This window comes from Nelumbo lutea, chromosome 1 (genome assembly GCF_056320005.1).
Source record: "Nelumbo lutea isolate HS-2025 chromosome 1, American lotus-T2T, whole genome shotgun sequence".
NCBI classification, from domain to species: Eukaryota; Viridiplantae; Streptophyta; class Magnoliopsida; order Proteales; family Nelumbonaceae; genus Nelumbo; species Nelumbo lutea.
The window spans coordinates 36,470,954-36,498,942 of NC_142684.1; the positions used below are offsets into that span (position 1 = coordinate 36,470,954).

Below are 27,989 nucleotides of genomic sequence, written 5' to 3' on the forward strand. Positions count from 1 at the left end.
TTACGCCATCTTCATTGGAGGATAGTTTTAGGACTAATTTGGGCGTTAACTTCCACCTTGGAATCTGTGTTTGTGGTATCTGTATCAGGTACACATCTCCCTCTTTGTTTGGTTTCAAATCAGGTTTGATTCAGTGCAAGGCCGATCCAGAAAAATATAGTTTTTCAAAACATAAAGAATTCGATTCCTAAAAGTATTAGGAAATTTTTGAAAAATTTCCGAGCCATTTAGCATGGTTTGGCCATCCATATGATGGATCCTAACCCTTCCAACAAAAAATATGGTCAAATTGGATATGGCAAAGGATTGGCTAATGTTATTGTCTTCTTCATGCATGGTTATTGTGTAGGATTTGATCCCCCTCCCCAATCCGGGTTGACTCTCACTGTTGCTCAGTAATCTTGTTCCTTGGAAATTGAAGTTTAGCTAGGGAGGGTACAAGGGTGAGGGGATCTTGGTTTATTGAGGGATTATTAGGCATCGGTGGTCTTATTAGAGTTGAGTTTTGTCTTATGATCAATTTAAGGTGGCAAATTCCCAGTGGATGTAGACTTCATAAGGTGCATGCATGATAGTCAGATGGTCCCCTATGCTTTTGTGGTTACGTCAAAGAAGCTATAGTCTTAGCTCTTTTGGAGTGAACGTTTCATTCAAATGGAATCACTATTTCTTATTAGTTCCAGAATTCTTCTATTTTAGTGGATGACAACCTTATTAGAGAGGAGAACTTGAACTCTCTCTTCCAGTTCCAAATGGAGACTAAGAAGGTATAGGTTTTCTTGGTTGTACCTTGGAGCTTTCATGCTTACCAATTAAGTGATGGGAAGAAACTAGAAACGTGACTGATTACCAAATTTTATCTACTTGAAATGAAGGTTGTCAGATTTTATGGTATATGGGTAAGAGAATCTAGCATTGGTAGTTGCATTATTGGTCCATAAATTTGCAGAAACTGAGCGTAAATTGTATGACCAATAAAAGGCATCATATGGACAGAATTTTCCTCAAGGGAATAGATTATGAATTCCTTTCTAAGGAAAGGCAACATTATCACAAATTCCATAAAATAATTACTTTCAAATTTTGCTTGTTTTGTGTGTTTGTATGCTGCAATGGTTAAGGTGAGTCTTGGATCCAGGTGCCTGGCCCTACTTTGGTGTTGCCTTGGTGATATTTTTTATACAAAAAATTTGGATAATTTAGCTTGTTTCCATAGTTCTTTTATAAAATGGCTTCTTTTCTTGGTTGAAACATAAGTAGCAACTAGCAAACTTGAAAGTGATATAATATGAAGTATCATGCACTAAAATAGAGCAAATGTAACATTAGTAGCCGATGAAATGATTATAAAGGGTGAAGCCCCTATTCTTAGATGGGACAAGGAATATAGAGAATGTACGTGTGATAATTCAAATAACTTGGTCCAGGGGTGAGCAAGAAAAATAAAAAAACTGAACCAAATTGAAAATCCAATAAATTAAACCAATTGATTTGATTTTGATTTGGTATTTTAGAAAAAAAAAACCGAAGGACCGGTTCAATTTTCAATTAACCTTTAAAAAACCAATGATTAACTAAACCAACCAGAATGTATACGTTAATACTAATATTATACACACACACACACACACACACATATATATATATATATATTATTTTTTTTAAATCAAAATATACCGCCACTTTGACCTGTTCCCCTTCCCTTCAAATTTTCACTATTCACTTTCTTTCAAAGAAAATTTGAGAAAAAGTGAAAAACCCTAAATCTCTTCTCTCCTTTGGCACCGGTCCTCGTCCTCCCTTATAGTCATTGTTCATCAACGGCGTCGGCATCAGAAATAGCAACCACAATTGTTAGACAGTGTATGCCCTTTGTTCCAATCAGAATGGTGTACATAAACATTTATTTGTAAATGAATACAATACATTGTTGTTTCATGTTGATATTCATATGTTTTTTGTTAATTACCCCTTAAACTGGACACTTATGAGACTCGTTTAGTTTAGAATGTTCTCAGCTATTGGATAGAGTTAGGGAATTTGTCCTACCAAGACTGACACTGGTGTGCTACAAACAGGTAGAGCGGCTTGTCTCAGCTACTAGGGTTAGACCCCAAGAACATGCAATGAGCGTTTAGAAGAAACAATGAACCCAGATCGATTTCCTCTTATGTCGTGAACCTTGGAGATAGATGGGCAAAATTGGAAAGTTACATATAACCCCAATCAATGAGATCCATCTAGGGTTAATAATTGAGCATGTTGGGGCAATTTAGGAATTCACCTGAGTGGATGATTATAGTGATAGGATCGGCCCCCTTTATCGGACAAAGTGAATATCAGGGTTTACACTCTCTCTGATGGAAACCTAACTATCGGTAGTGGATTTCAACTGTATTTGAAATCTAGTTTTGTAAAATGTATTTATACATTATATATACTACTATTTTATAAAAAAAGTTTGCAAAAGGTTTTAATCCCAGGATCCATCTGAGTAGAGAGTGTGGCACTCCACCTTGCAGCTGGGGGAGAGGTCTTTCCCTGTCAGGTAGTGTTTTTAATCATTATGGGCCGAGAGATTAAGTATTACCTAATGGGCTTTATCTCACTCCATTATCCTTAGGTCTTCATAGGGTGGCTGAATCCAATGATCATTTAGGTGTAAATGTTGGGCCCAAATTGAGCGCATGCTGATTGGCTCAAGGGTTCACTGCTCTGAATAGTAAATTTGGCCTAGCCTCTTATAGAGGTGGGGCCAGAGCCTTAAGGATTTGAGTGAGACCTTTGTGGGGTCCCACACTATACAATATGAGGCCTAAAGTAGCCATGCAACACCTAGGGTCATGAGCCTTTGAATAAAATGGGTCAAAGGCCCAATATTAATAAGATTAATTAAGTTGTCATATGTGATTTGGGTCAAATCTGGGTTTGGTATTGGGTATGGAGCACCTATCCTCTTAAGAGGATAAGGGTTATCTCTTAATAGAGTCCCGATCCAAATCAGGTTTGGATAATCTCCTAATTAGGTTAAGATAGTGTTCCATAAGGAGATAAAAGAAGAAGAGGGTGAACTAGACTTGAACACTTCTCTCTCGTTCTCTTTTTTTTCTCTCTTGTCTACCAAGAAACCCTAGAATGACCTAGGCTTTCAAGAACTGATCTTGATTAGCTTTCCTCTTTGTTTTTGCAAGAAAAAATCAGAAGAATTCCAAGCTCAATTACCCCACTCGATCCAAACAAGTTGGACAACAGATTTTCTAAAAACAAGTGTTGTTGAAGAGGTTATCTTTACACTGCGCCATCTTCAATTAGAGAATGGTTTTGAGTTTAATATTGGGTGTGAACTACTTCCTTGGGATCTATGATTTGTGGCCTTTGTATAAGGTATAATCTCCCTTCTGTTTTGTTTTAAACCTGGTCCGGTTCAATGCAAGAACGATCCTGAAATTTCATATTTCAATTTATCGGGAAATCGATTCCCGAGAAGGTTAGAAAAATTTTTGAAATTTCAGCCAAATATATGATGGATTCTAACCCTATTCCAACAACAATGGTAGTTCTCCACTTCTCCCTTCTCTTCTCTACTCTCTCTCTCTCTCTCTCTCTCTCTCTCTCTGTCTCTCTCATATCTCAAACTCACCCACTCACTCAGCTCAAGTCATTTTGTTTTCTTCTCCACCAACGTTCAGCCTTCACGGCCAGCTTTACCACTTCACTGTCATCACCAGTCACCCTACTTATCCCTTCCCTGTTCTCTCTCTCATATATTAGCCTTCTGATTTCTCCCTCCTTTGCTTCTTGCTTCAGGCTAACCTTCCAGCTTTTGCGCTTCATTGCTTCATCACCACTGCCCCTAGTAAGCACCAACAGGTGCTCCCAGGCCACCGCCCACCAGCTAGCTTGTAGTTGGCCATCGCTCTATCGTCAAAGTTCTCAGGTAGGTTGTTTTTGTTTTCATAAATAATATCCTTTTTTTTTCAATTTTTGGACTACTGTTTGTTGATTCATGTTTGTTGAATGAATGAATTATGAATGTTTTTTTTTTTTTGCACAAATAGTATCCTATTTTTCATTTTTTTAGACTATTAGAATGAATGTAATGATTTTTTTTTTGCATAAAAAGTAGTATATTTTTCATTTTTTTTGGGTTGTTAGTATGAATGAATGCTTTTTTTTTTTTTTTGCATAAAAAGTAGTATATTTTTCATTTTTTGGATTATTAGAAAGAATGAATGATTATTTTTTTTTGCATAAACAGTAATTTATTTTTCATTTCTAATTGCCCTTTTATGCTAAATTACACGGTGTTTGTTTTTTTTTTGCATAAATAATAGTCTATTTTTTCAGATTTTTTGCATAACAGATATGATTCTTGATTTAACATGAAATCCATGTTTTTTGTTTATCTTATTTTGTTTTGTTGCTTTATTATATTTTATGTTAACTCCATTTTATGTTTTAATAATTTCATTATATTAGGTTAATTCCATTTTTTGCATAAATAACATAGGTGTTTTGTTGCTTTATATAATTATTAGATGTCTATTATGGGTGACAACCATACAATGACAGAGAGTCAAAGTTGCAATCCTCTAATTAGAAGCACAAGCACAAATCCTTCAGTTATGCCTTCAAGTAATATTGGTAATTCATCTAACCCAATTATTTCGGAATTTGATTCAAAATCTGGTGCCACTTATTCTTCTAGGAAAAAATCTTGGGTGTGAGATCATTTTACTAAGCTTGAGTGTAAGGACAAAGTGAATAAAGAGCAAAGTGCAATTATTGTGGTAAAGACCTAGCTTGTCTATATGTAATCACTTGGTCTATATGTAAACAGTATCCTCTTAACATTAATATTTTGGACAAGTGGCAAAAGACTAGAGAATTCATTTCAAAATGCTAGAGGGGGGAACTACACAATCACTTGTGTCTTACAAATTTGACTAAGATCAATGCAGAAAATAACTTGCTAAGATGGTTATTATAGATGAATTACCTTTCAAGCATGTGGAATGGGAGGGGTTCTGTGGCTTCTGTGGTAAAATGCAACCTATATTTCTAATTCCTTCATGCTACACAGTAGCTAGAGATTGTTATAATCTTTATTTGGAGGAGGAGAAGAATTTAAAACAATTTTTTACAAAGTTGTCATCAAGGATCTGCCTCACTACAGACACATGAATTTCTTCTCAAAATTTTAGTTACATGTGTCTCACCTCTCGTTCTAATGATGATGATTGAAAATGACAAAAAAAATTAAATTTTTGTCCAATTTACAGTCACTTAGGAGAGGTAATTGGCAAGGCTATTGTAAGTACATGTAGCTCATCATCATCAGTGTAAGTACATATAGCTCGTCATTATTAGAATTACAATAAGGACCTTAAACGAAGACTACATAAAGGGATCTCGACCTAAGAGAGTAGGGTGATTAGACTAAACAAGGCAATAAGCGTTGTCTGAGGTACTAGAGTAACTGAGACACCTCTACAATAGCACAACAACACTTCATCGAAGTAATGTAAGGCCTATGCATTTGCGATGGGCACAAAAGGTCATCCAAGACTTGCGATGAGCATAAAGCACCTCTTTAGACCTACGATAAGAACAAACTGTTATCAGAGACTTGTGATGGGCATAAAACAACACTGCAAGTCCATGACAAACCTAACATGCTCTTGGCACCCTATGATGAGCATAGAACAACAGCTCACGCCAAGACGAGAGATGGATAAAACCTGAGACTAGTGATGCTTGTTTACAAGCAACTTACACCTCTTCCCGTCATAGAAAATTATGATGAGGTGTCTCAAGAACAATTAATGAGACATTCGAATACACTAATTGGACCGAGATCCCGCCTCTGACATATAGCCACAAGAGGACCCATAAAGGGACGTAACCTGCACATGCTATGTGAGAAAACTCAAGAGAAAGAAAACTTTATTCCTAAAGGATCTCACTAGACAAGCGGCGAAACCCCAGTGGTGTTTGTCAGATGGTTGACATAAAGACAAAGATCTCCTTCCTCAATTGGAAAAGTCCTCTTTTGGGCTCTTCTCCATATAGCCTCGGGATTGCCTTTATAAAAAGGGGAGGAGGCAAACCATAGGGGACATGAGAACTTTAAGAACCTACTATCCAAGAATTTCCTTAATATGTCCTTTCTTAGAAGCTTAAGCCTAGCTACAAACCCCAATCTAGGTTACCACCATATTTACATCAGAATCTCTGGTTATTATTATTAGACAATGTAAGCCCTTAGTTCCAATCAGATTGATGTACATATACATTTATTGTAAATGAATAAAAGTACATTATTGTTTCATGTTGATATTGGTATGTTTCTGTGAAACTACCGCTTAAACTAGACACTTATGAGACTCGTGTTAGTTTATAATGTTCTCAGCTGTTGGATAGACTTGGGGAATTTATCCTGCTAAGGCTGACACTGATATGTTGCCAAAGAAGTTGGGGCAGCTTGTCTCAGCTGCTAGGGTCAGACCCAAAGTACATGTAGTGTGTGTTTGGTTAAAACACTGAACCTAGACCATTTTCCAATTATTTCCTAGACCTTGAAAATTGATGGGCAAAACTGAAAAGTTATATATAACCCCTAGACTTGATTATGGTATTGCACTAAGTGTTGGATTGGGTTGTCTTTGATAAGCCAACTAGTGAGACCCATTAAAAGTCAAAACTGGGTATGTTGAGGCAGTTTAAGAATTCATTTGAGTGGGTAATCATAGTGATTAGATCGCCCCCTTTGTCGGACAAAGTGAATGATAGGGCTTACAGTCTCTGATGGAAACCTAAACTATCGGTAGTGGATTTCAACTGTGCATGAGATTTGGTTTTGCAAAACATATTTATATGATATTATATATATATGAAAAATGTTTGCAAAAGGTTTTAATTCCTGGACCCATCTGAGCAGAGAGTGTGACACTGTACCTTACAACCAGGGGAGACCATTATGGACCGAGAGGTTAAGTGTAAGAGACTACTAAGGGTTGATTACCTTATGGGATTTATCTTACTTAAGTTCATTATCCTTGAGTCTTCATAAGATGGATGAATTCAATGATCATTTAAGTGTAAATGTTAGGCTCATATTGAGCCCATAGTGACATGCTCAAGGGTTCACTACGTTTAACAGTGAATTCGGCCAAACCTTTTCATAGAAGTTGGGCCAAACCCATGTGGAATTATGTGAGGCCATTGTTGGGTCCCACGCCTAAGTTGGCCATGCAACACCCTAGGGTCATGAGCCTTATAGTTGATGGGCCTAAGGTCCATAATTAATATGATTAATTAAGTTTTCACATGACAACGTGACATGGGGCGAATCTGGTTTTGGATCTAGGTACGGAGCACTTAATTTTATAAGAAGATAAAGTATATCTCTAATTAGAGTCCAAATCTGATTTAGATGTGGATTATCTCCTAATTAGATTAGGAGATAGCTCCATAAGAGATTATAAAAGATGAGGGGGCAGACCAATCCAAGATAGCTTCATAATTTTGCAGTTTCTGGTTCTCTCTACACCCTTTTTTTCTCCCAGTTCGACCTTACCTATCTGGGACTAATATAGATCAGTTTTTCTTCTGATTTTTGCACGAAAAATTTAGGGAATAACAAGCTCAATTTCCTTAGTTCGATTCAAGAAGTTGGATTGCAGTTTTACTGAAAATTATGTTGCTGAACCATCTTTAGGAATACACTATGTCATATTCAGTGGAGGTTGGCTTTAGGACTTATTTGGGTGTGAACTTCCACTTTAGACCTTGAAAAACATGCCAACCCCGAAAACCCCAATGTAGACCTTGAAGAAAATGTTCCTCAGGAGATAAACGACCAAGTCGACATAGAAATACTGTCCCATAAGGTTTATGAATTTGAAACACGCTTCGATTGATTGGAGCAAATGTAAACCAAGATGAGTACTTTGCAGTTGCTCCTGGAAAGGGCGACCATACTCGGGTACTCTCCGTTCACCCCTATCAGCCCTCTTTGTAGCACCTTCTGGCTGCACAAGGGCCTCAATGCCTGGAATGCCCGGTCAGCAGCTATCAAGAAGCACCCACCCACCCATGCCCAATACAATAGAGGACGCAATGCTCCATTGCCTAGAGCAAACTCTTACATGACAAATTTTCTAGAATCAATTATCACCTTATTCTGTCTTTTTGAGATCAACACTCAAGCACCTTTCTTGTCAGTATGCTTATATTTATGAGGGGGATGTAATCAAATTGTGATGCCCCATTCGTTTTTGGGAAACTATTTACTCATGTTCTTTTATTTTCCAGATAAACAAGACAAGCAGCTTTCCCCCTAGGAGATGGGTACCACTTAGGCTATGTTCGGTTTGAAGGAAAAGGTAGGAGAAGGAAGGAAAAGACAGGAAAGTCAATACAAGGTTTGTAAAGGTTTCCTTACATTTTCCTTCCGTTCCCCACATTTTCCTTCAAACCAAACATAGCCTTAAGTATCACTTGTCCAGTTTCTGTGAACCTCACATAAATCTGAAAAAAAGAACATGGGTGTCTTGATTAATTGGAACCAAAATCCCATTCACCAACTTTTCCCCCTCTGAAAATCCAAAAATCGAATAGGCCCTAAGAGAAAGGACAATAATCTATTCAATCCAGATATTTTCTACCTTTTGATCCCAATTTGCAGTTGCCACTGTGCGGTAAACCTTATTGTTCTAGCTTAAAGAGGACATTAAGTGAATGTTGTATTTATTTGTACACCACATGGTACGACAATAATAAGCTCAGAGGATTTAGAGCTATCTTAACATTAAGCAAGAATATGACAAGTACAAAAAGTCACGGACATTATCATCAGAAACACGTTACTGAGAAATAGATGAGAGAAAAGTACAACGTACAAAAGAACTCAATTAGCATTTACAACTAAGCCTTCATGCAGCCAATTTCTCATGACCACGAATGCCGTCTCTGCATCTGAATCTTCTTCTGGAGATTTTGGCCGGTGGGCGAATCCATGACCTCGACCCTCAAAAATCACTGTCCTAGAACCTTTACTGATGCACTTCTCCATATCCATTAAGGTATTGACTGGGCAAAGTGGGTCCTCGTCTCCAGAAACAAATAGGACAGGAACCTGAATATTAGATGCTAGAGATGGATTCATCCGAGTCCCATAGAAGCAAACACCAAGCCCAAAATATTTGTCATGGTCGTCAGCTAGCGTTTTTATCAGTAGGGCACCTCCAAAGCAAAACCCAATGATAGCAAACTTAATTGTGATTCCAGCAGCTACAAATTCATCAGCCATCCATTTTGTTGATGTAGAAATATCTTTGGATATCCTGTCAGGTGACTGTATCGATAGCCAATTTTCATATTCATCCCGGGGTTTATCTTTTACCCATGGATTCCCACGAAACAAATCTGGCACTAGAACACTGCAATTATGGATGAAGGCATATCTTAGGAAGCAATGGCTTCAATTGATCAATATATTGAAACTAGTTGTTGGAAAATGCAATTAATCCAATCACATGTTCCAAGGATCTGATAGCCTCAGGTCATATTTATAAGATAGTATATTCAGTTTTATGCAGTTCTTGGATTTCTTCACACTTCAGAATGTCCAACTGTCTTGTTATCTTGTAGTGTCTTTTCATGGGTTCCACCATGTCTTCAGAGAGAAGATTCCAAGAGTTGCATAAACCCATTGTTTACTTGCATTCCTCTATTTACAACATAGCACCATTGTGCAACTTAGTTTTGACTTATAATGCTGTTACACTATTCATCCACCTGAATTTTATCAAGGGGCACATTATAAGATCACAAGTGAACCAAATTGTAACAAAGCAAAATGATGGATAACAGAGCTTCATAACTTTATATATTGTTGTATGCAGCCATCATTGATCCAGAACTTACCATAAAAAATAATCTCTTATTTTGAGTCAGAAATCTAAGAGAACACGTCAATCTGACAATCATAATCATCTGATCACTAGACCATTTGATGTTAAAAGGATATCACAGGCGTCTCAACTAGATCAATGTACATCAAACAGAAAAAAATAGATAAGCTTTTCTGTTTTTTTTTTCATTTTTTTGAGCAAATAAAATAGAAGTGAAGGTTCAACTGTGCAACCTAAGTAGGATAAATCCACATGCAAGATCTGCTAGAAGGATCCCTGTGTGGATTAAGGAGAGCAACCGAAGCATCTGAACATAGGTTTTTCCATGTTGCACAGGATGAGACTTGATCCCTGTTCTGTGGTATCTACTCCTATGGGCTTCACCAAAGAGATAAGTCAGTGGAAGTCAGTAGGACATTGAAAAAGTGATAAATAAGCTAGTGGAGGTCAGTAGGATTCTAGGGTTTTTTTTTTCTTAGGTGGGGAGGAGTTTGCAAAGGAAGCTTTTAAGTCAGTGGAAGAAATAAATGGGGAGAATGACAATAAAGAGGAGCGAGTGGTTGACTGTAACTCAAGTAATTTAGTCCTTCAAGGGATAAAAGAGACGATTGGAGGATGCAAGAATGGAGCCAAGGAAAAGGAAGAAGATTTGGAGGAGGGGTCGGATAGATGCCAGGAACTTGCTGCAAAGCTGAAAGAAGCTACAGGAACCTTAAACACAGCTAGAAGATACAGATCTAAGAAGGTTTTTTAGGTCGGGAGGAGTTTGCAAGGGAAGCTTTTAAGTCAGTGGAAGAAAGGAGCCAGTGGTTGAATGTAACTCAAGTAATTTAGTCCTTCAAGGGATAAAAGAGCTGATTGGAGGATGCAAGAATGGAACCAAGGAAAAGGAAGAAGATTTGGAGGAGGTGGAAGGGCCGGATAGAGGCCAGGAACTTGCCGCAAGGTTGAAAGAAGCTACAGGAACCTTAAACACAGCTAGAAGATACAGATCTAAGAAGGTTTTTTAGGTCGGGAGGAGTTTGCAAGGGAAGCTTTTAAGTCAGTGGAAGAAAGGAGCCAGTGGTTGAATGTAACTCAAGTAATTTAGTCCTTCAAGGGATAAAAGAGCTGATTGGAGGATGCAAGAATGGAACCAAGGAAAAGGAAGAAGATTTGGAGGAGGAGGAAGGGCCGGATAGAGGCCAGGAACTTGCCGCAAGGTTGAAAGAAGCTACAGGAACCTTAAACACAGCTAGAAGATACAGATCTAAGAAGAAGGTTAGGAAAAGTCATCAGCAGGTAGCAATGTCAAAGGCTTTTGCAAGGCTAAAAGGTGCTCCGTTTGGCATTGGGCCTAACAAGGCAGTAAGAAAACATATGCAGTCAGAAGACAACAAGAAGCTTGCATCCAAGATTCAAACAAGAAGACTGATTGAGTTGGAGTCAATTAGGGGTTGGGTTGTTGTTTTGGTTTCTAGCTGGGTGTTGGGTATGGGTGATTGGAAACTGTTAAGGACATTGGTTTCTGGGATATGAAGATTGGGGTTTTTTCGATCTATTTTGTATCATTTTTGTGTAGGTTATAAGAGTTTAGGTGTAAAGGGGTTGGTTTTGTGTGGGTAGGTTGGGATGGATGGCTGTTGTTTTGATCTTCTTGGGTGTTTTTCTTGTTTTATTTCTTTCTCTTTGAGTGATTGCTTATCACCTTTCCTTGTATCTTCTTTTTGTTTTAATAATTTTTTTTAGTTATCTTCAAAAAAAAAAAAATTTCTCCACAGCTGATTGCTGCCACCATCTCACCTATTGCCTTCCCACTTAGAGCATTTGCAACCTAGTTGTGCCGCCTAGGGTTATGCTCGAGGGTCACATCGAACTCAACTAAACTACCACTAGGCTTGGAAGCAAGATGAGCAAAACCAACATCCAAGTCATTGGTTTTGATCAACTAAAGCAAGACCATGACGGTTGTAAGGATTTCAGCATCATCTATACCGACTTATCAGCTAGGAAACAAGATGAGTATCCTTCCTTTTCACAACATAATGGTTATCTGTTTTATGATACTTGCTTACATCTACTAAATACCTCTTTACGGGACTTTGTTATTGGGCAGTTACATGTTGGAGGTGTAGCAAGTCATTTTGGTAGAGATAAGATCATTGCTATGGTGGAAGATAGGTTTTATTGGCCTAGTTTGAAGAATGATGTTGTTCGTATAATAAAGCATGCAGGACATGCCATCTTGCCAAAGGACAAAAGCAAAACACTGGGCTATGTACACCACTACCTATTCCTCATGAACCATGGCAAGATTTACCCATGGATTTTGTCTTTGGATTGCCCAAGACTACTAGGGGTCACAATACAATCTAAGTTGTGGTGGACCATTTCTCCAAGATGGCTCATATATTACCTTGCAACAAAACACACAATGCTTCACATATTGCTACTGTATTTTTCAAAGAAGTGGTTCGACTTCATGGAGTGCCTTCTACTATCGTATCAGAACAAGAGACCAAGTTTATGAGTTATTTTTGGAACACTTTGGAAACTACTCAATACTAAGCTGAAATTCTCTACATCGTTTCACCCCCAAACATATGGCAGACTGAAGTAGTAAATAGAAGCTTGAGAGATCTTTTACAATGTCTAGTTGGTGATCATACTTCTAGATGGGATCTAGTGCTTCCAATAGCTGATTTTGCTTATAACAGCTCAGTAAATAGATCCACAGGAAGAAGTCCGTTTGAAGTGGCGACTGGTATTTAGCCTAAGCAGCCAATTGGCTTAGTTACCTTACCACCAAATACATGTACTAGCATTGAAGCAGAAGCTTTTGCTAGGCACATAAGAGAGATGCATGATGATGTTAGGAGAAAAATTGCATTAAGCAATGATTTATACAAGGCTAGAGTTGATATTCATCGACAGTTGGCAAATTATGGAGACATGGTTATGGCACGTATACAACTAGAGCATCTTCCTAAAGGTGTGTACAAGAAGCTTCACTCAAAGAGTGCAGGTCCTTATAAAATCATCAAGAAGAGAAGTTCTAATGCATGATGATGTTAAGAGAAAAATTGCATTAAGCAATGATTTATACAAGGCTAGAGTTGATATTCATCGATGGTTGGCAAATTATGAAGGAGACATGGTTATGGCACGTATACAACTAGAGCATCTTCCTAAAGGTGTGTACAAGAAGCTTTACTCAAAGAGTGCAGGTCCTTACAAAATCATCAAGAAGATAAGTTCTAATGCCTATGTTCTACAATTGATAGATGACATGGGAATTAGTCATATCTTCAACGATGAGGACTTAACTCCTTATCAAAAACATGTGGATTCTTTTAAGACTCATATATCTAAGTTTCCAACTATTGCAGCTCCAAATGACATTCCAGAGGATGTTTTAGATGAGAAAATAATATCTACTGCTACAGGAGGGTATCAAAATTCCTTGTCAAGTGCAAAGGCAAGCCTATGTCTGAGAGTTCTTGGATCACTACTGAAGACTTTCTTGTCTCAATCCAGATCTTTATGAATGATACCATGCTTTTAATTTGCCAAGGTCGAGTTCTTTCAAGCCAGAGAGAGATATGAATCAATCAGCACCCTTGAAGACTTATTCTAGAAAGAAGCCTTACAACAGGTCCTAATATGGCATAGTGATGGTACTTGGGATTTGGACTGAATTAAACACCAAGGGTATTTTTGTCATTTTATAAATTTTCTGTAGGGTCTAATAATAGGGCTTGATAGACATTTATAGTTTGTTTATGTGTTAAATTTCAGAGTCATTGCATAAGTAGGTGTAAGTACATGGAGTTAACCATCGTGATGAAAGACATCCATCGCCATAACATAAACACAACTGTATGTCTATGATCCAGAATCACGAATACACAATGTGCAGTAACACCAAAGTTTGTGGTGACTCTTACGGCATCACATTGCCTTTGCAGTAGCAACAATATTACTCCAAATGCACACTTACGGAAGACACCCTTGCGATGCCACTCTCAAAATACTAAAACGATTCCCATAAGAGGGACCACATTGCAACAAGCAAGTTTCTAGAAGAGGTTGTAGCTTCAGATGTGCTCACATGCAGACTCTAAGGACAAGAGTTCCCAATCCTAAGAAATTCTCATGGACACGTGGTGAAACCTCGAGTCTCTTACTTATTTAGCACTTAACGAATTTTAAATACCTTCCCAAGATGGGAAAGTTTCCTGGGTCTCTCCCTAGTGTTCCTCTAAAAACCCTAGCCTTTTATCTATATAAGAAAAAAGAACCCTCCTAATCCCCACATAAGACACCTCTCTCTCTCACTGTTCTCTCTAGACCTTTGGAGACTTGACTAATTGATCAGATTCTACGGCACTCGCATTAGAGTCTTTGGTTGACGACTCCGATCTCTAGATAATATAGCATAAGGTCCATGCTTAAGTATCAACTTCGTCATGAGGCAACTCTCTCTCCTATAAAATGCCTGTCAACCTCGATGTGTTTAGTTCTGTCACGTTGAACAGGATTGTGTGCAATGTTGATAGCAGCCTGGTTATCACAGTCTATACCCAATTCATGTAAAAGTGATCTCAACCATAGAAGTTCAGAAACTCCATGTGCCATTGCCCTGTATTCCGCTTTAGTTGAAGATCTTGCCACTACAGACTGCTTCTTACTCCTCCACGATACAATGTTCCCTGCTACCATAGCACAGTAACCTGAAGTAGACCTCCTATCATCAATACATCCGGCCCAATCAGCATCAGTGTATGTTTCCAGCTTCATGTCCCCATGCTTAGCAAACAAGATACCTTTCCCTGGAGTCCCTTTTAGATAGCACAGAACTCTCTCAGCAGCTACTAAATGTGTATCTCTAGGAGAATGCATAAACTAGCTGATTACACTAACTGCATGGGAGATATCTGGCCGAGTCATGCAAAGGTAAAGTAACTTCCCAACCAGTCTCTAAAACACCCCCTTATCAGGCAATAGTTCACCTTCAGTCGCTGACAACCTATGATTTAGATCAATAGGAGTAGAAGCAGGTTGAGCCCCTAGTTTCCCAGTCTTTGCAAGGAGATCAAGAACATTCTTCCGTTGAGAAATGAAGATACCATCCTTACATCTGACAACTTCAATTCCCAAGAAATATCTGAGTTCTCCCAAGTCTTTAGTTTCAAACTCAATGTTAAGAAAACTCTTGAGATGAACAACTTCTTGAATATCATTTCTTGTAACCACAATATCATCAACATAGACAATCAGGAAGGTCACTAAGGAATCTCTCCTCTTAACAAACAAAGTATGATCCGACTAAGTCTGTGTGTATCCAAAAGCAACAAGAGCAGCTTGAAATCTGTCAAACCAGGCTCTAGGAGATTGCTTAAGGCCATAAAGAGACTTCTTCAGTTTACAAACCTTTCCTTGCATCTCCTTCCCATACACCCCTAGAGGTAAAGACATAGACTTCTTCATTTAGGTCCCCAATCAAAAAGGCATTCTTTACATCAAACTGATAAAGATGTCAGTCAAAAGCAATAGCTAAAGATAGCAAAACCCGAACTAAAGTCATCTTGGCTACTAGGGCAAAAGTTTCTAAGTAGTCAATACCATACATCTGAGTATATCCTTTAGCAATAAAACGGGCATTATATCTCTCAACAGTACCATCAGAATGATACTTAATAGTGAACACCCACTTACAGCCAACCGGTTCTTTTCCCTCAGGCAAATCCACAATTTCCCAGGTATTGTTCTTATGCAGAGCATCTAGTTCAGTCAACATAGCATCTCTCCATTCTGGTTTGGACAAGGCATCTGGGACAGACCGGGGAGTTACATGTGTGAAAACTGAGGCAAGGAAGGAATAATAGGAAGGGAAAAGAAAGTTGTAGGACAGGTGTTTGGAAATACAATGAGTTGTGCATTTCCGTTTGCCTTTGCGAAGGGCAATAGGGAGATCAAGGTCAGGGAAGGTATCCAAAGTGGTAGAAGAGGGCTGACCTGTTATCTCAGTAGTGATGGGAGGAGCAAGAGGCACATTTGAAGGCGTGGAAACAACTTGCATGTCTTTGAGTCTGTCTCTGGCACCACCTCTGGATAATACGATGGGAAAGAAAAGAAGGGGGATGAGTAGGAGGAGGGGGTGCAGGGATAGATGACTCAACTAGAGTAGACTCTATGAAAGATTCAATGGGAATTGGAAGAGGAATAGATGGTGAAAATGCAAACAACTCGTCTGAATGCTCCCCCTCAAGAGAAGTACCAAAGAAAGGGACTAACTCTACAAATGTGACATCTCTAAAAACAAAGCGAGTGCCACGAACTGGATCAAAACAATAGCACCCCTTCTATATAGAGGCATATCCCAAAAAGACACACTTGTGTGCTTTAGAGTCAAACTTATGTCTTTGATGACTGTGAACAAGGACATAGCAAGTGCACCCAAACACCTGAAGAGGAAGAGAAAAAAGATCTTCATTTGGAAAAAGCAAGCTAAAGGGAGTTTTAAACCCTAAAATTTGAGAAGGCATTCGGTTTATCAAGTATGTAGCTGTAAGAACAACATCACCCCAAAATTTAACAGGAACATGGGAAGCAAAAAGAAGGCTCCTCGCAACTTCAACCACATGTTTGTTTTTCCTTTCCGCCACTCCATTTTGTTGAGGAGTGTAGAAACAGGATCTCTGATGAATAACTCCAAAGGTATCAAAGTAGGTAAGAATAAGTTCATGAAACTTTTGCACAATATTTGGTACTTCATCCCGGGATTTCAAAAGGTAAATCCATGTGTAGAGAGAAATCATCAATGAAAAGAATGAAATATTTGTAGCCCCCCATAGCAGGTAAATGATATGGCCCCCACACATTAGAGTGCACAATATGAAAAGGAGAAACAAATCTTTTATTATTCACTAAAAAAGATTGTTTACAATGTTTAGCAAATTCACATGACTCACAATGAAGACTTGATAGGGATATTCCCTTAAACATTTCTAGAAACAAATGACTCAAAGCTGAAAAAGACAAATGACCAAATCTGAAATGACATATCATGACTATTAATTGACTCTGATAAAATAGACTCCAAAGCAACTCCACTAGGTAATCCAAGACTTTGATCAGAGACATCCAACAAGTATATCCCATTCACCTCACGGCCACTCCCAATCGTCCTCTGAGACTTCAGGTCCTGAAAAACACAATAAGTAAGAAAGAAAGTTATGATACAGTTCAATGATTTGATTAAACTACTAACAAATAAAATGTTAGTGCTAAGTTTGGGAACATGAAGGACAGAGGATAAAACCAGTGAATCAGAGGCTTTAATATTCCCCTTGCCAAATATGGGAGCAAGAGACCCATCAGCAAGAGAAATCTTACTCTCTACCCGAGAGGAGCTGGTATGAGCAAAAGAGGTTGGGTAGGCAAGTCATATGGTCTGATGCACCCGAATCTATAATCCAAGGAATTCTACGATTACCTGAGATTGTAGCATGATTTGCAAAAGCACAAATACTTGAATGGGCAAAAGAGGATGTAGAGGGGGTGCCTGAGGATGAAGATGCAACAGTAGACTCCAAGTGATTTATCAATTTCCCATATCCCTCAAATTCTACCTCCACTGCTGCCAACTGTTCCACAATAGATTTTTCTTTACATTCAGACACTGTGGCAACATTTGCATTCTTGGGTTTTCCAAACTGACCACCCTTCTTAGAGTTGTTGTTGTTCTGGACCCTCTCAGGAAGAAGATCTGGATGAAGCTTCCAACAAGAATCCTCAGTATGTTTCGACTTCTTGTAGTATTCACATATCAATTCCTTTTTCTCATTCAGCCCCGTTGGTTTTATTCCATCATGTGCAAAATGTTCTGGAGGAGGTGGGGTCTGTGGCTATACCTGTCGCTTGCACTCTTCACTGCTCACCATAGAGTATGCCTATGCAAGTGACACATCATCCTTGGCCAAGATATTCTGCCTTGTAATATCAAATTCAAGATTGAGTCCTATAAGGAACTCAAACACCCTGTTTCTTTCCACAAATTTCCTAAAAATTTCGACATCTTTGGTGCTTTCCCATGCAAATGTTTCCATAATATCGAACTCCTGCCCATAGTGACTTCAACATCGAATAATAGACAGCCACACTCTTCTCCCCCTGTCTTAAATTCTTCACATCACTCTTTAGTTTGTAGGCCCTTGCAACATTTAATTTCTGAGAATATGTCTCTGTCACACTATCCCAAATCTCCTTGAAAGAAGTCATCCACAGATAGTGTTGACTTATATGGGGCTGCATAGAATTTACCAACCACCCAATAACTGTGCAGCTATCCTACATCCATTTTTCATATGTAGGGTCAAACTCATCCAGCATCGCCTTACTACCCGTTAGAAACCCTGGTTTACCTCTACTACAAACATGGATCTTAATGATTGTGCCCACGCAAGGTAATTTGTTCCATCAAATTTAATTGTAGTCACTCCTATAAAAAAGGAATCTACAGGACCAACCCCCGACACCAGGATCTTCTTCACCTCACTTCCAGATCGCTCCATCAATCAAAGGAAAATAAAAAAAAAAAAAACAATGTTTTTAACCTTTATAGACCTAACTAAGGTTAGCCAAGCACTCAAAAGCCCCAAAACTAGGGTTTCACCGTACCTGGCCTCCAGGGAGAAAGAGATAAGATGTAGCCACTCAAACCAGAGCTATCCAAACGACTTCCAACTGTAGCCGCCCACTTTTGGAGATAAAAAGGAACCCTCCAAGCCTTGAGCGCCACACCCAAACAGCTTCTTCAACCCGTAACTGGAAATTCTCTAGTCGGCTAGGGTTTTGGGAAAAAAAATTGCAGTCCCACTTTCTTGGCAATCTTCAACCAGATTCTGACTCTCCAAACCCTCTACCAACTAGGCAAACAAGATCTCTAGATAATCAGCAATTTATCTCTCCATACACCTTTCGATTAGAAAAAAGATGTATGGGAAAAAAAAGAAAAAAAAAGGAAAGGGAAGAGAGACCTGCTCTGATACCAAGATATGATTCAAAACTAATAAAATCAGTAGAATATTTCAGAATAAAGAAATCAGAGAAGAAGGAAACAGCAAGAAGGAGGAAGATTGGAGAAGAAAGGAGAAAGAAAGGAGGAGTTCGAATGTCTCCTCTTTCCCCTACTCTTATCTTTTATAAAACATACTTAAGTTACATAAATTACAAGGAGGCCCTTAAGTAGGCGTCCACATCAGCACTAAACTTACAAAAACATAAAAAGAACTAAAGGCCCATAAAGAAAAGGCCCAATAAGAAAACATAACATGAAAGAACTAATAAGAAAGACACTAATGGGCTAGGACCCATTCATCCCAATCTCTCTACATGATTGAAGGAAAATTTTGGTGGAGTTTCATGGGACCCTGTTCCAGTCTCTCGATTGGGTCCTTTAACTCCCAATAGCTAAAACGGCATCACCGAAATCCTCTTGGTTATGGACGACCTACTTCATTGCAGAATCACGAGATTTGATCTCATCGCTGCCATCTCGAAGCTCCAAACATGATATTGTTGGTGAAACATCGCTGCCATCACTGCCATCTTGAAGCTCCAAACATCGCTGCCATCACCAAAATTCTCTTTCTTGTTGGTGACCTCTTTTCATGCCCCATTCCAATATTGTGATTGCCAAGTATCAGATTCCCAACATGCTATTTTCCTTATTCGTGTACGAGGTCAATGCATGGCTGATCAATGAAGGTTAAGACGGAATTTGCATAGCATCCAGGTTTTCAGCGGAAGTATACATTGGAGAAGGATTTCAAAAGTAGATCGAAGGGCAATAACCATAACAATGGCTCCAAGATCCAACCAGCGCCTTCAAGCGTAGAAAGTTGAACTCAGATCCCTCAAATGTTGTTCATCATCCCTAATCCCTCGAAGATGGCTACAAAAACTCACAAAACGGCGGTAGGAGAGGCCGACCACCCCCTTTATTTCAGCACTTTTGGGTCGTTTCACAGCAACTTTTGATTATATTGTGACTTTTTTTCTTTGTTTCTTATTTATACCAATCTTCCTCTTCTCCAAATTGTTCTTCTCTCCTCCCCACATCGTCATCCCTGGTATCCTTTCTGCCGATAGTTTTCAAGGCACCAAGGCAAGGCTAAGTGACAAGGGGGCACCTAGTCGCCTAGGCGATGGATTTTTTTAAGTAAAAACATGTATCATATGGTAGTTCCCTAGGTTCCATAATCATATTTCCTTAATAAATATCCATAATTTTCATAAGAAAAGTATAAACTTCATGTTTAAGTATAGAAAATCAACATATTCCTACATATTCATGAGAAGAAAAAGAAGAAAGGAAAAAATTAAAAAAATATATATATAGGGGCTGAACCACTATTTCTGATATAGGAAAAGAAGAAAAGAAAAGGTAGAAGAAGAAGAAGAAGAAGAAATTAATATATAAACACACAAAATTAGTAAAGAAAAATAAGAAAATGTGTTGATTGGACAACATTTTATGTTCTTCCTTGCTTATTGGTTCAGGTTTCGAAGTCTCTGAGGGTTCAATACAGTATTTAGCAATGTTTGTGTTGATTAATATATAAACACACAAAATGTCTATTTTATAATAAAATGTTTGTGTTGATTAAGAAAATAATAAAATGAAATTAGTATATAAACACACAAAATGAATATTTTAGTTTAAAAATGTATATTTTATCATTATAACCTCAAAAAATTAAGAATATAAAAGTTTTTTATAACACGCTATAGAAAACTACTTGGCGATTAGGTGACGAGAGCCTCCAAGGGCACCTTGCCACTTTGACGACTATGTTTCTGCCCCTATTATTTTCCTTCTCCATCAAATCATAATACTCTGTTTCAAGCACTCTCCCTTGTGTAGCTGGACAGGGACGTAAGTTTAAAGCAGCCCTCAACATTGCCCTGTCGTACTCGATAACAGATCACGGCACCCACGGTTTACGAGCAAAAGGTTGGCTCCACCCACAGTTGAACCGAGACTGCAACTATTTCTCTCATTGATGAATCAAAATTCACAGCATCGGTGTCATGTTCACAATCCAGGGGTCAATGTTTCAAAACCCCCCAACTAATCACTTTGTGTTAAAGAATAGGTAATGCATTAGTCAATTTGAGTGGTGTTATCTGTTTAATCATTTCTCAATTCTTGGTTAAACTGCTTGTTTTTATCAGAAGTAGATTAGTTTAAGTAATCGTCCACTCTTGGATGATTAATGTAGTTCCCTTTGCATTTAGTGTTAAATTTATTACTATTTTGCTTATTTTTTCATTCTCACCTTTTTACCTACTGAGTTACTGCATCCAGCCATGTGAAATTCTTCCCTGGCTTATGTGTTCTTTGGGATTTATTTAGCATGAAATATATTTGATTTTGAATAATCATAGTCGATGAATGTGAGGGCTACTTAAAAAATTTATCACTACTAGTATCTACCAAATGGTTGAACCTGGGTAATATGATTTCTTTTTTTTTTTATGAAAAATTGGTTTAAGTGCTGAACTGATAATTAGGCATTTCATGAGACTTATATTGGGTCATTTTCTATTCTCTGTTTGCTCCATGATGTTATTGGATTCCCATCTTTAAAGCTTCTATTAACCTTCAAACAAAAGACTACATCACGCCATCCTGTCCAAGTTTTTGTCAATAAAATGCCTCTTGTAAAAAGTTAAATGCCCTTTCTTGTTTAGAACTTGAACCCCCTTTTTTGCTTTACATTGATTACATATTTACATGCTTGAAGTTTTGTATCATTTTACTTTGATTGGTTGGTTCTAGCTGTTTGAGGAAAGAATAAAACACACCATTGGAACTGGAGGTCTACACCCTCTCATCAGAACCCAAAGGGGGAAGTCTTATTATATAAAATAAGTTCAATTCATCCTAATAACTGCAGAAGTATACTAATAGGGAAGGAGATCATCCCAAGTCCCTATCCAGGAATAAGTTGTTATAGAAACCAGACTATCAATCAAAGTGGTAATTTATCAATGAAACAAGCAAGAGATTTTCTGAATTTTATGCATTTATAAATAGTAGGAAAATTGTTCATGATGAGTGAACAGCCAAACCATAATGAAAGACCCGATATAAGCCACAACTCTTCTAGCATCTTCAAATTTCCCTTCAAAAGTTCTTCTGTTCCTCTCCCTCCAAATGCCCCAGCTGATTGCAAATGGATCCACACCCACAGAAATTTTGCCTTTTTACTGCCTGAAAACGCTGGTCAGTTTCAAGGGGAAAAAGGAAAAAAACATCTTTCCACAATCCTTCAAAGAATTTCCAAACAGAATCTGCTACACTACAATCACAGAAAAGATAAACAGCCTCTTCATTACACACCCCTTCTTTTCAGATGCTCTCCAATGACTAATGTCAGAATACTCTCAAGAGAAAGGAGCCAAGCAAATGCTTCAACTCTTGGAGGTATTGAATTTTTCCAAACCTCTTTATCTCAGACCATTCAATCTGATTTCTAATCAGTGAATCAGAAAATTGATCTTAATAGTCCACTAGCTCTTTCCACCATTTCACATCTGGTAATACTAGTGAAATTTTCTTCTCCAATCTTTTAAAAGGATGCATTCTTCCATCTCTCTTTCTGATGGTCAGTGCCTAAAGATAAGATTCCTAACAATCTGTTCATTTCTTACTTCAAAGCATTCCTTAACTAATGTTCTTGTTGCTAAGCAAATATAAACTAGGACATAGCAAACACAACTTCCACACACCATACCATTCATCAAGGTTATTTTTCAAGAGCTATTGAAATTGTCAATCCCATTAAGGGGATATGGAGATGATGTTCAAGGTAGTGATTATTAAAAAAAGAAATCCTCTATTCATGTCTCTAGTATGCTGGTCTACCCACTATTATTTCCTACATTTCTAACTTTTAGGCAAGGTTTAAAATGTCAATGTCGATGAAAATGCCGCTTACCAAAATATAGGACATATATCGGAAATGTCGAGGGGAAATATTGTAAAAACTAGAGACATTGTGGAAATATTATGAAATATGCGGAAATATGCAATGATATTTTGTAAAATTATAAAAGAAGCATTAATACATATTTCTAGACTATTATCTTATTCCCAACTATTATATAAAGCTAAGAAACTAAGATCAATAACAAACTAGTAAATGACGATTTACTGATTTATTATGCATTTTGATGTTTTTACAAGGATATCCGATATTTTCTTTTCTTATTTTTAATTTTTATTTATTATAAATTCTAATATATTTATTTCACACTAGTAAGTAGAAATACATTTATTCTGATTTTTTAAATATTAGTTATAATACATTATGTTTTATTATAAATTTAATAAACTGATTCTCCTTTTTGTAGTATTAAGATTATGATAAATTCTGATTTCTTATGAAACTTAACGAATTTATTTTTATTTTTAATACTAAATTTATAATAAATTATGATTTAGAATAAAATTTAATAAATTTATTCTGATTTTATATATTAAATTTAGAATATGATTTATTATAAAATTTAATAAGCATTTTCTGATTTTAATAAATATTTTAAAAATACTAACTAGTTAATATTTTATTACTTGAAAAATATTTTATGTTTTATATTATGAAGTAATTAATTTATTCTTCTGTTTTTATTTTTTGTTAATTATTTTTAATAAATATTTTATTTGAAATATTAAATGGAAATCATTAATGGAATAATTTATATTAATATATTGTATTATATTAATATAATATACTAATATATTATATTATTAATGTACATTAGTCAACATCCAGTCGACATAATAGGAAAAACTGTCTTTTTTTTTTGATTATTTGGACCGATTTGGTCAACATTTATGAAATATAGGAAATGTCGACCGAAATAATGTAATTTTTATATTACCATCCATTTCCATGTCGGTGAGCCTCGACATCGACATATGTCGGGTGACATTAGCGAAATGTCACGACATTTGAAACCATGCTTTTAGGGCATCCACTTTTCAATGTATCATCCTAATGAGAATTGGTATACCATTGAAGTCTAGATGGTAATGTAGGGCAGGATAGGGGTCATACAAATTTCAGATCTGGTGAGGGCTTTGTGTGGTGAAGCAAGTAAACAGCTTTCTTTCCATCAAAGAATAAGTGAGAAAATAGAAGGGGAAAGAACTCTTGTTGTTACAGTAATCAGCAAGCAGATAGATTGCTTAAAAGAAGTGGGAGAATGGAGAAAAAAGAGAAATTTTCATAGCAATAACCAGAATTTACCAAACCATACTTTATTTCATCTAATCAATCCTTTTGTAATTGTAATTATAACGACTCTATTTATAGATTCAACTTATCAACTTGGATGCCCCATTACAAACTCCAATTTGGATTAGGAAACTGACCCAAATCAACTTCTAATTGCTTTAAAACTAAGACAAACCCATCAGTATCCCATATGGACTCTGAAATGAGGACTCTAACTCTGGTTAAATTCTTTGTAGGATCTACTTTTTAAGGATCTTATTGAAACTGCTTGGTCTAGAATCTTTCTAGATGAGGAGGTTAAATGGATTTCTTTTGGTATAAGTTGAAAAGGATTTTAAATTAATAAGGGTGTACTAGCCTTTGGCTGGGGTTGTGTGATTGCAAGAGCTTAGCCTATTATTAGTAGGGTAAGTAAACTGAATTGACAATAGTTTCTGCGATTGCAAGGACATATTGTATTATTAATAGGATAAGTAAACAGAATTGACTGTAGTTCCGTTTGCAGAAAATTTGTGTCAAAATGTTTCTGTTGATCAGGTGATTCTCAGGTTGCAAAGTAAAAGGTAGAAACATGAAAGGAAGGAGGAAGGTGTAGAAAAAATAGTGGCATATTGCTACCAATGATATGATTGCTAATTGGATTATCAGGTGTTTTCCTATGCCTTCCCTTCTTTGTAAGGGAATTATTTTCTGTATAGATAGTGAAACATTTGGTTTTTTGTATTGAGAACCAACACGGGTTGATCATGAAATTGAAAATGGCCCTTCCAAGTGTTTTTACCCCAAAATCCTCTAAATATATTGATAGCTCAAATGGTCCTTGGTCAGAATAAGTTCCTAGATTAATAACATTCCAAACATTCAGTTCTGAGTGATGGCACACTACAACAGATCACCTTTAGCCATTTCTTTATCTTCCATGCATTGTGAATATCTTGAACTCTTCCTAAGCAATTGCATCTTTGGCATTCAATCAGAAACAACAGGTCATCATAAAGAAGAAATGTAACATCACTGCTCAAAGGTAAGAGTACAAGTACATACTTGTAACCGTTGCAGGCAACACGGTATGCAAAATCCCTTGTAGATGAGTCTTCGAAACCATAAACATCGGACAAGAGAAGTATGCCGTTTCCATTATTATTCTTCACTGCCTTGAGCAGATAAGCACGGATGCTGTCTGCACCCTCACCTAAGATAAGCTCCACCCCATTAACCAATTCACAGGATTCATCATCTATCCCGTTTTCTAGTTTCACTTGACTACTGCAGTACACTCTGTAGGTCAAACCCTTTATATAATAAGAGCATCTCCGGTGTCTGTTTTTGCATTTTCTCTGGACAAGAACTGAAGCGTTACAGTCAAAAGCTGCAACTTTTACAACAAAACCAAAGATACGACCTAAAAAACTACTGTTGAGATGTTTGGGCATCAAACAAACTTGACTTAAAGCAAAACTTGTGTATGAATAAAAGCCTCAGACACATAACCACAATATCTATCCCAGCAAATGCAATCTACCAAAAGGCTTTCTTGTGTATTCTTTGAAGTGGCTGAAGAGACGCCACTTCCAGTACAGTGTTCAAGAAATGTAACAAACAAAAGTAACGAAATCGATAATAAGAATACGTTACATACCGAAGGGAAGCAGCGAGGGCGAGGCAGAGCAGCAGATGACAGGAAGTGCCGACGAAGAGGAATCTTTATTGGAGCAGAAAAGGGAAAGGAAAGGGCGGACACCGACTTCATCTCCCCACACGGACTGAGAGAATCAGAGGAGGAGGCAGAGGACGTAGATATTTGCTGATTTTCGTTTTTGTTTATAATTTTCACGCTTTGATGCTTCGTCATTTTAAATGGTTGAGAATCACCGGGTATTCGGATGCTCCACCACTTCGGCGCGAAACCCAAACACTATGCCAAAGTGAGGAACAAAATTTGCGCTTACACCATTCTCATAGCCCTTTTCGGGTGTCCACGAACAATCGAAAAACTAGACCGAACCGAAAAAAACCGAAAAATTAGACCGAACTGAAAAATGCAGTTAATCAAATCGATTGGTATATATATTTATATGTACTTTTTATATATTTTTTTTAATATATGTCACATATTTTTTATATATTATATATATTATATATTTTTTTTGTAACATTTATAATATATTATATATCATTTATTATTTATAATATAATATTATACATATATTTATATAATATATATTATAAATATAAAAACCGAAAAACTGAAACCGATGGGCCGATTAACTGGTGGTATCGGTTTGGTTTGTAAAAATTTCCCATGGTTTGGTTAACCGAATCGTGGATACCCCTACTTTTCAGCACAATTGAAAAGTGTTGTATGAACTGTGTGAGTATAAAATGACCAAAGATTTTTTTTTCTAAAGTTTCATATTGTCGTCTAATCATGTTATATTTCATTTACAAACGCACCGCGACATGTTAGGGTGTTAGGTTAGCTCCTAATTGTAGATCGGTCCACACCACAAGCCAATTTTTCATCCATGAGTTTTTTTTATCTTGGATTAATCCATGCTATTGTGGTATTTATTGGCATGAGCTTTGCATGGTGTGTTTTACCTAAAAATCTATCCCATATTTCAACCATTGCAATGTATATGTTTTCTCTTAGGGCTCGATGCTACTACTGTTAATCTATTCGCTGTTGTTAATTGATCTCACACCACTCACCACTGCACTGGACCGTCAATGGTAAGTTTTCTTTCTTTGTTTTATTTTAAGACTTTTTATCATATTGTTTTACTAATACCACATAACTCTTTGGTTTTCAAGGCTTGCCACTGCTACTTTGTTGTTGATAGGAAACTCACCATTGCGCCACTACACTGGCTATCGTCATCGGGTAAGAGTTTCTACATTTGTTTGCTACAATATTATTTTTTTCTACTTTGTTTTATGTTTATTTGAACATGTTTGATCTCCTATTAATCGAATTGGAGAAACCAATGTTTCATGTTTCTTCTATAGTGATTGTATGTGTTTTGTTTTATGTTTTTTCCATTGTTTTCTACATGTGATTTGCTTCTTTTGTTATGCGACTTGTGAGATCTACATGTTTAGGTATTGTCAATATTAGTTTATTTCAGACACAAACTTGTATCTCGATCTACATGTTTACCTATTAATAACACTTTGTTAGATAGTGTATGCCCTTATCTTCAATCAGATTAATGTATACATACATTTATTGTAAATAAATAAAAAGCACATTATTGTTTAATGTTGATATTGATATGTTTCTATGTATTCGCCTCTTAATCTAGACACTTATGCAGTGTGTGTTTGGTTGAAACACTAAACCCGGAGCATTTTCTAGTTATGCCCTGCACCTTAGAGATTGATGGGCAAAACTGAAATGTTACACATAATCCGAACTTAATTATGGTACTACACTATGTGTTTGATTGGATTGTTTTTTATATGTCGATTAGTGAGATTCATCAAGAGTCAAAACCTAGGTATGTTGGGGCAGTCTGAGAATTCACCTAAGTGGGTGATCATAGTAATAAGATCGGCCCATTTGTCAAACAAAGTGAATGATAGGGTTTACACTCTTTGATGGAAACCTAAAAGTTTGCAAAATGTTTTAATTATCAGGATCCATCCGAGTAGAGAGTGTGACATTGTACCTTGCAGCCATGGGAGGGATCTTTCCCTATCAGGCAATGTTATGATCATTATGAGTCGAGAGGTTAAGTGTAAGAGACCATTATAGGGATGATTACCTAATAGGTTTTAT

At 37.0% G+C, this 27,989-nt stretch overlaps 1 protein-coding gene across 3 annotated transcripts; it reads right to left on the minus strand.

Moving 5' to 3' along the window:
* Positions 1 to 8,770: 8,770 nt before the first annotated feature.
* Positions 8,771 to 26,034, minus strand: LOC148874284 (alpha/beta-Hydrolases superfamily protein). Of its 3 annotated transcripts, none has more exons than XM_088964440.1 (4): positions 25,848 to 26,033; positions 25,253 to 25,545; positions 22,038 to 22,179; positions 8,771 to 9,443 (listed from the first exon to the last, which is right to left on the minus strand). In XM_088964440.1, exons 2-4 carry the CDS (start codon positions 25,344 to 25,346, stop codon positions 8,912 to 8,914), a joined length of 768 nt encoding a protein of 255 aa, XP_088820566.1. In that variant the 5' UTR covers positions 25,347 to 25,545; positions 25,848 to 26,033; the 3' UTR covers positions 8,771 to 8,911. The 3 variants fall into 3 exon arrangements, with proteins under 3 accessions (XP_088820566.1, XP_088820567.1, XP_088820565.1); XM_088964441.1 differs by having other exon boundaries at positions 25,253 to 25,556; positions 25,848 to 25,998; XM_088964439.1 differs by lacking the exon at positions 22,038 to 22,179 and having other exon boundaries at positions 25,848 to 26,034.
* Positions 26,035 to 27,989: the final 1,955 nt, after the last annotated feature.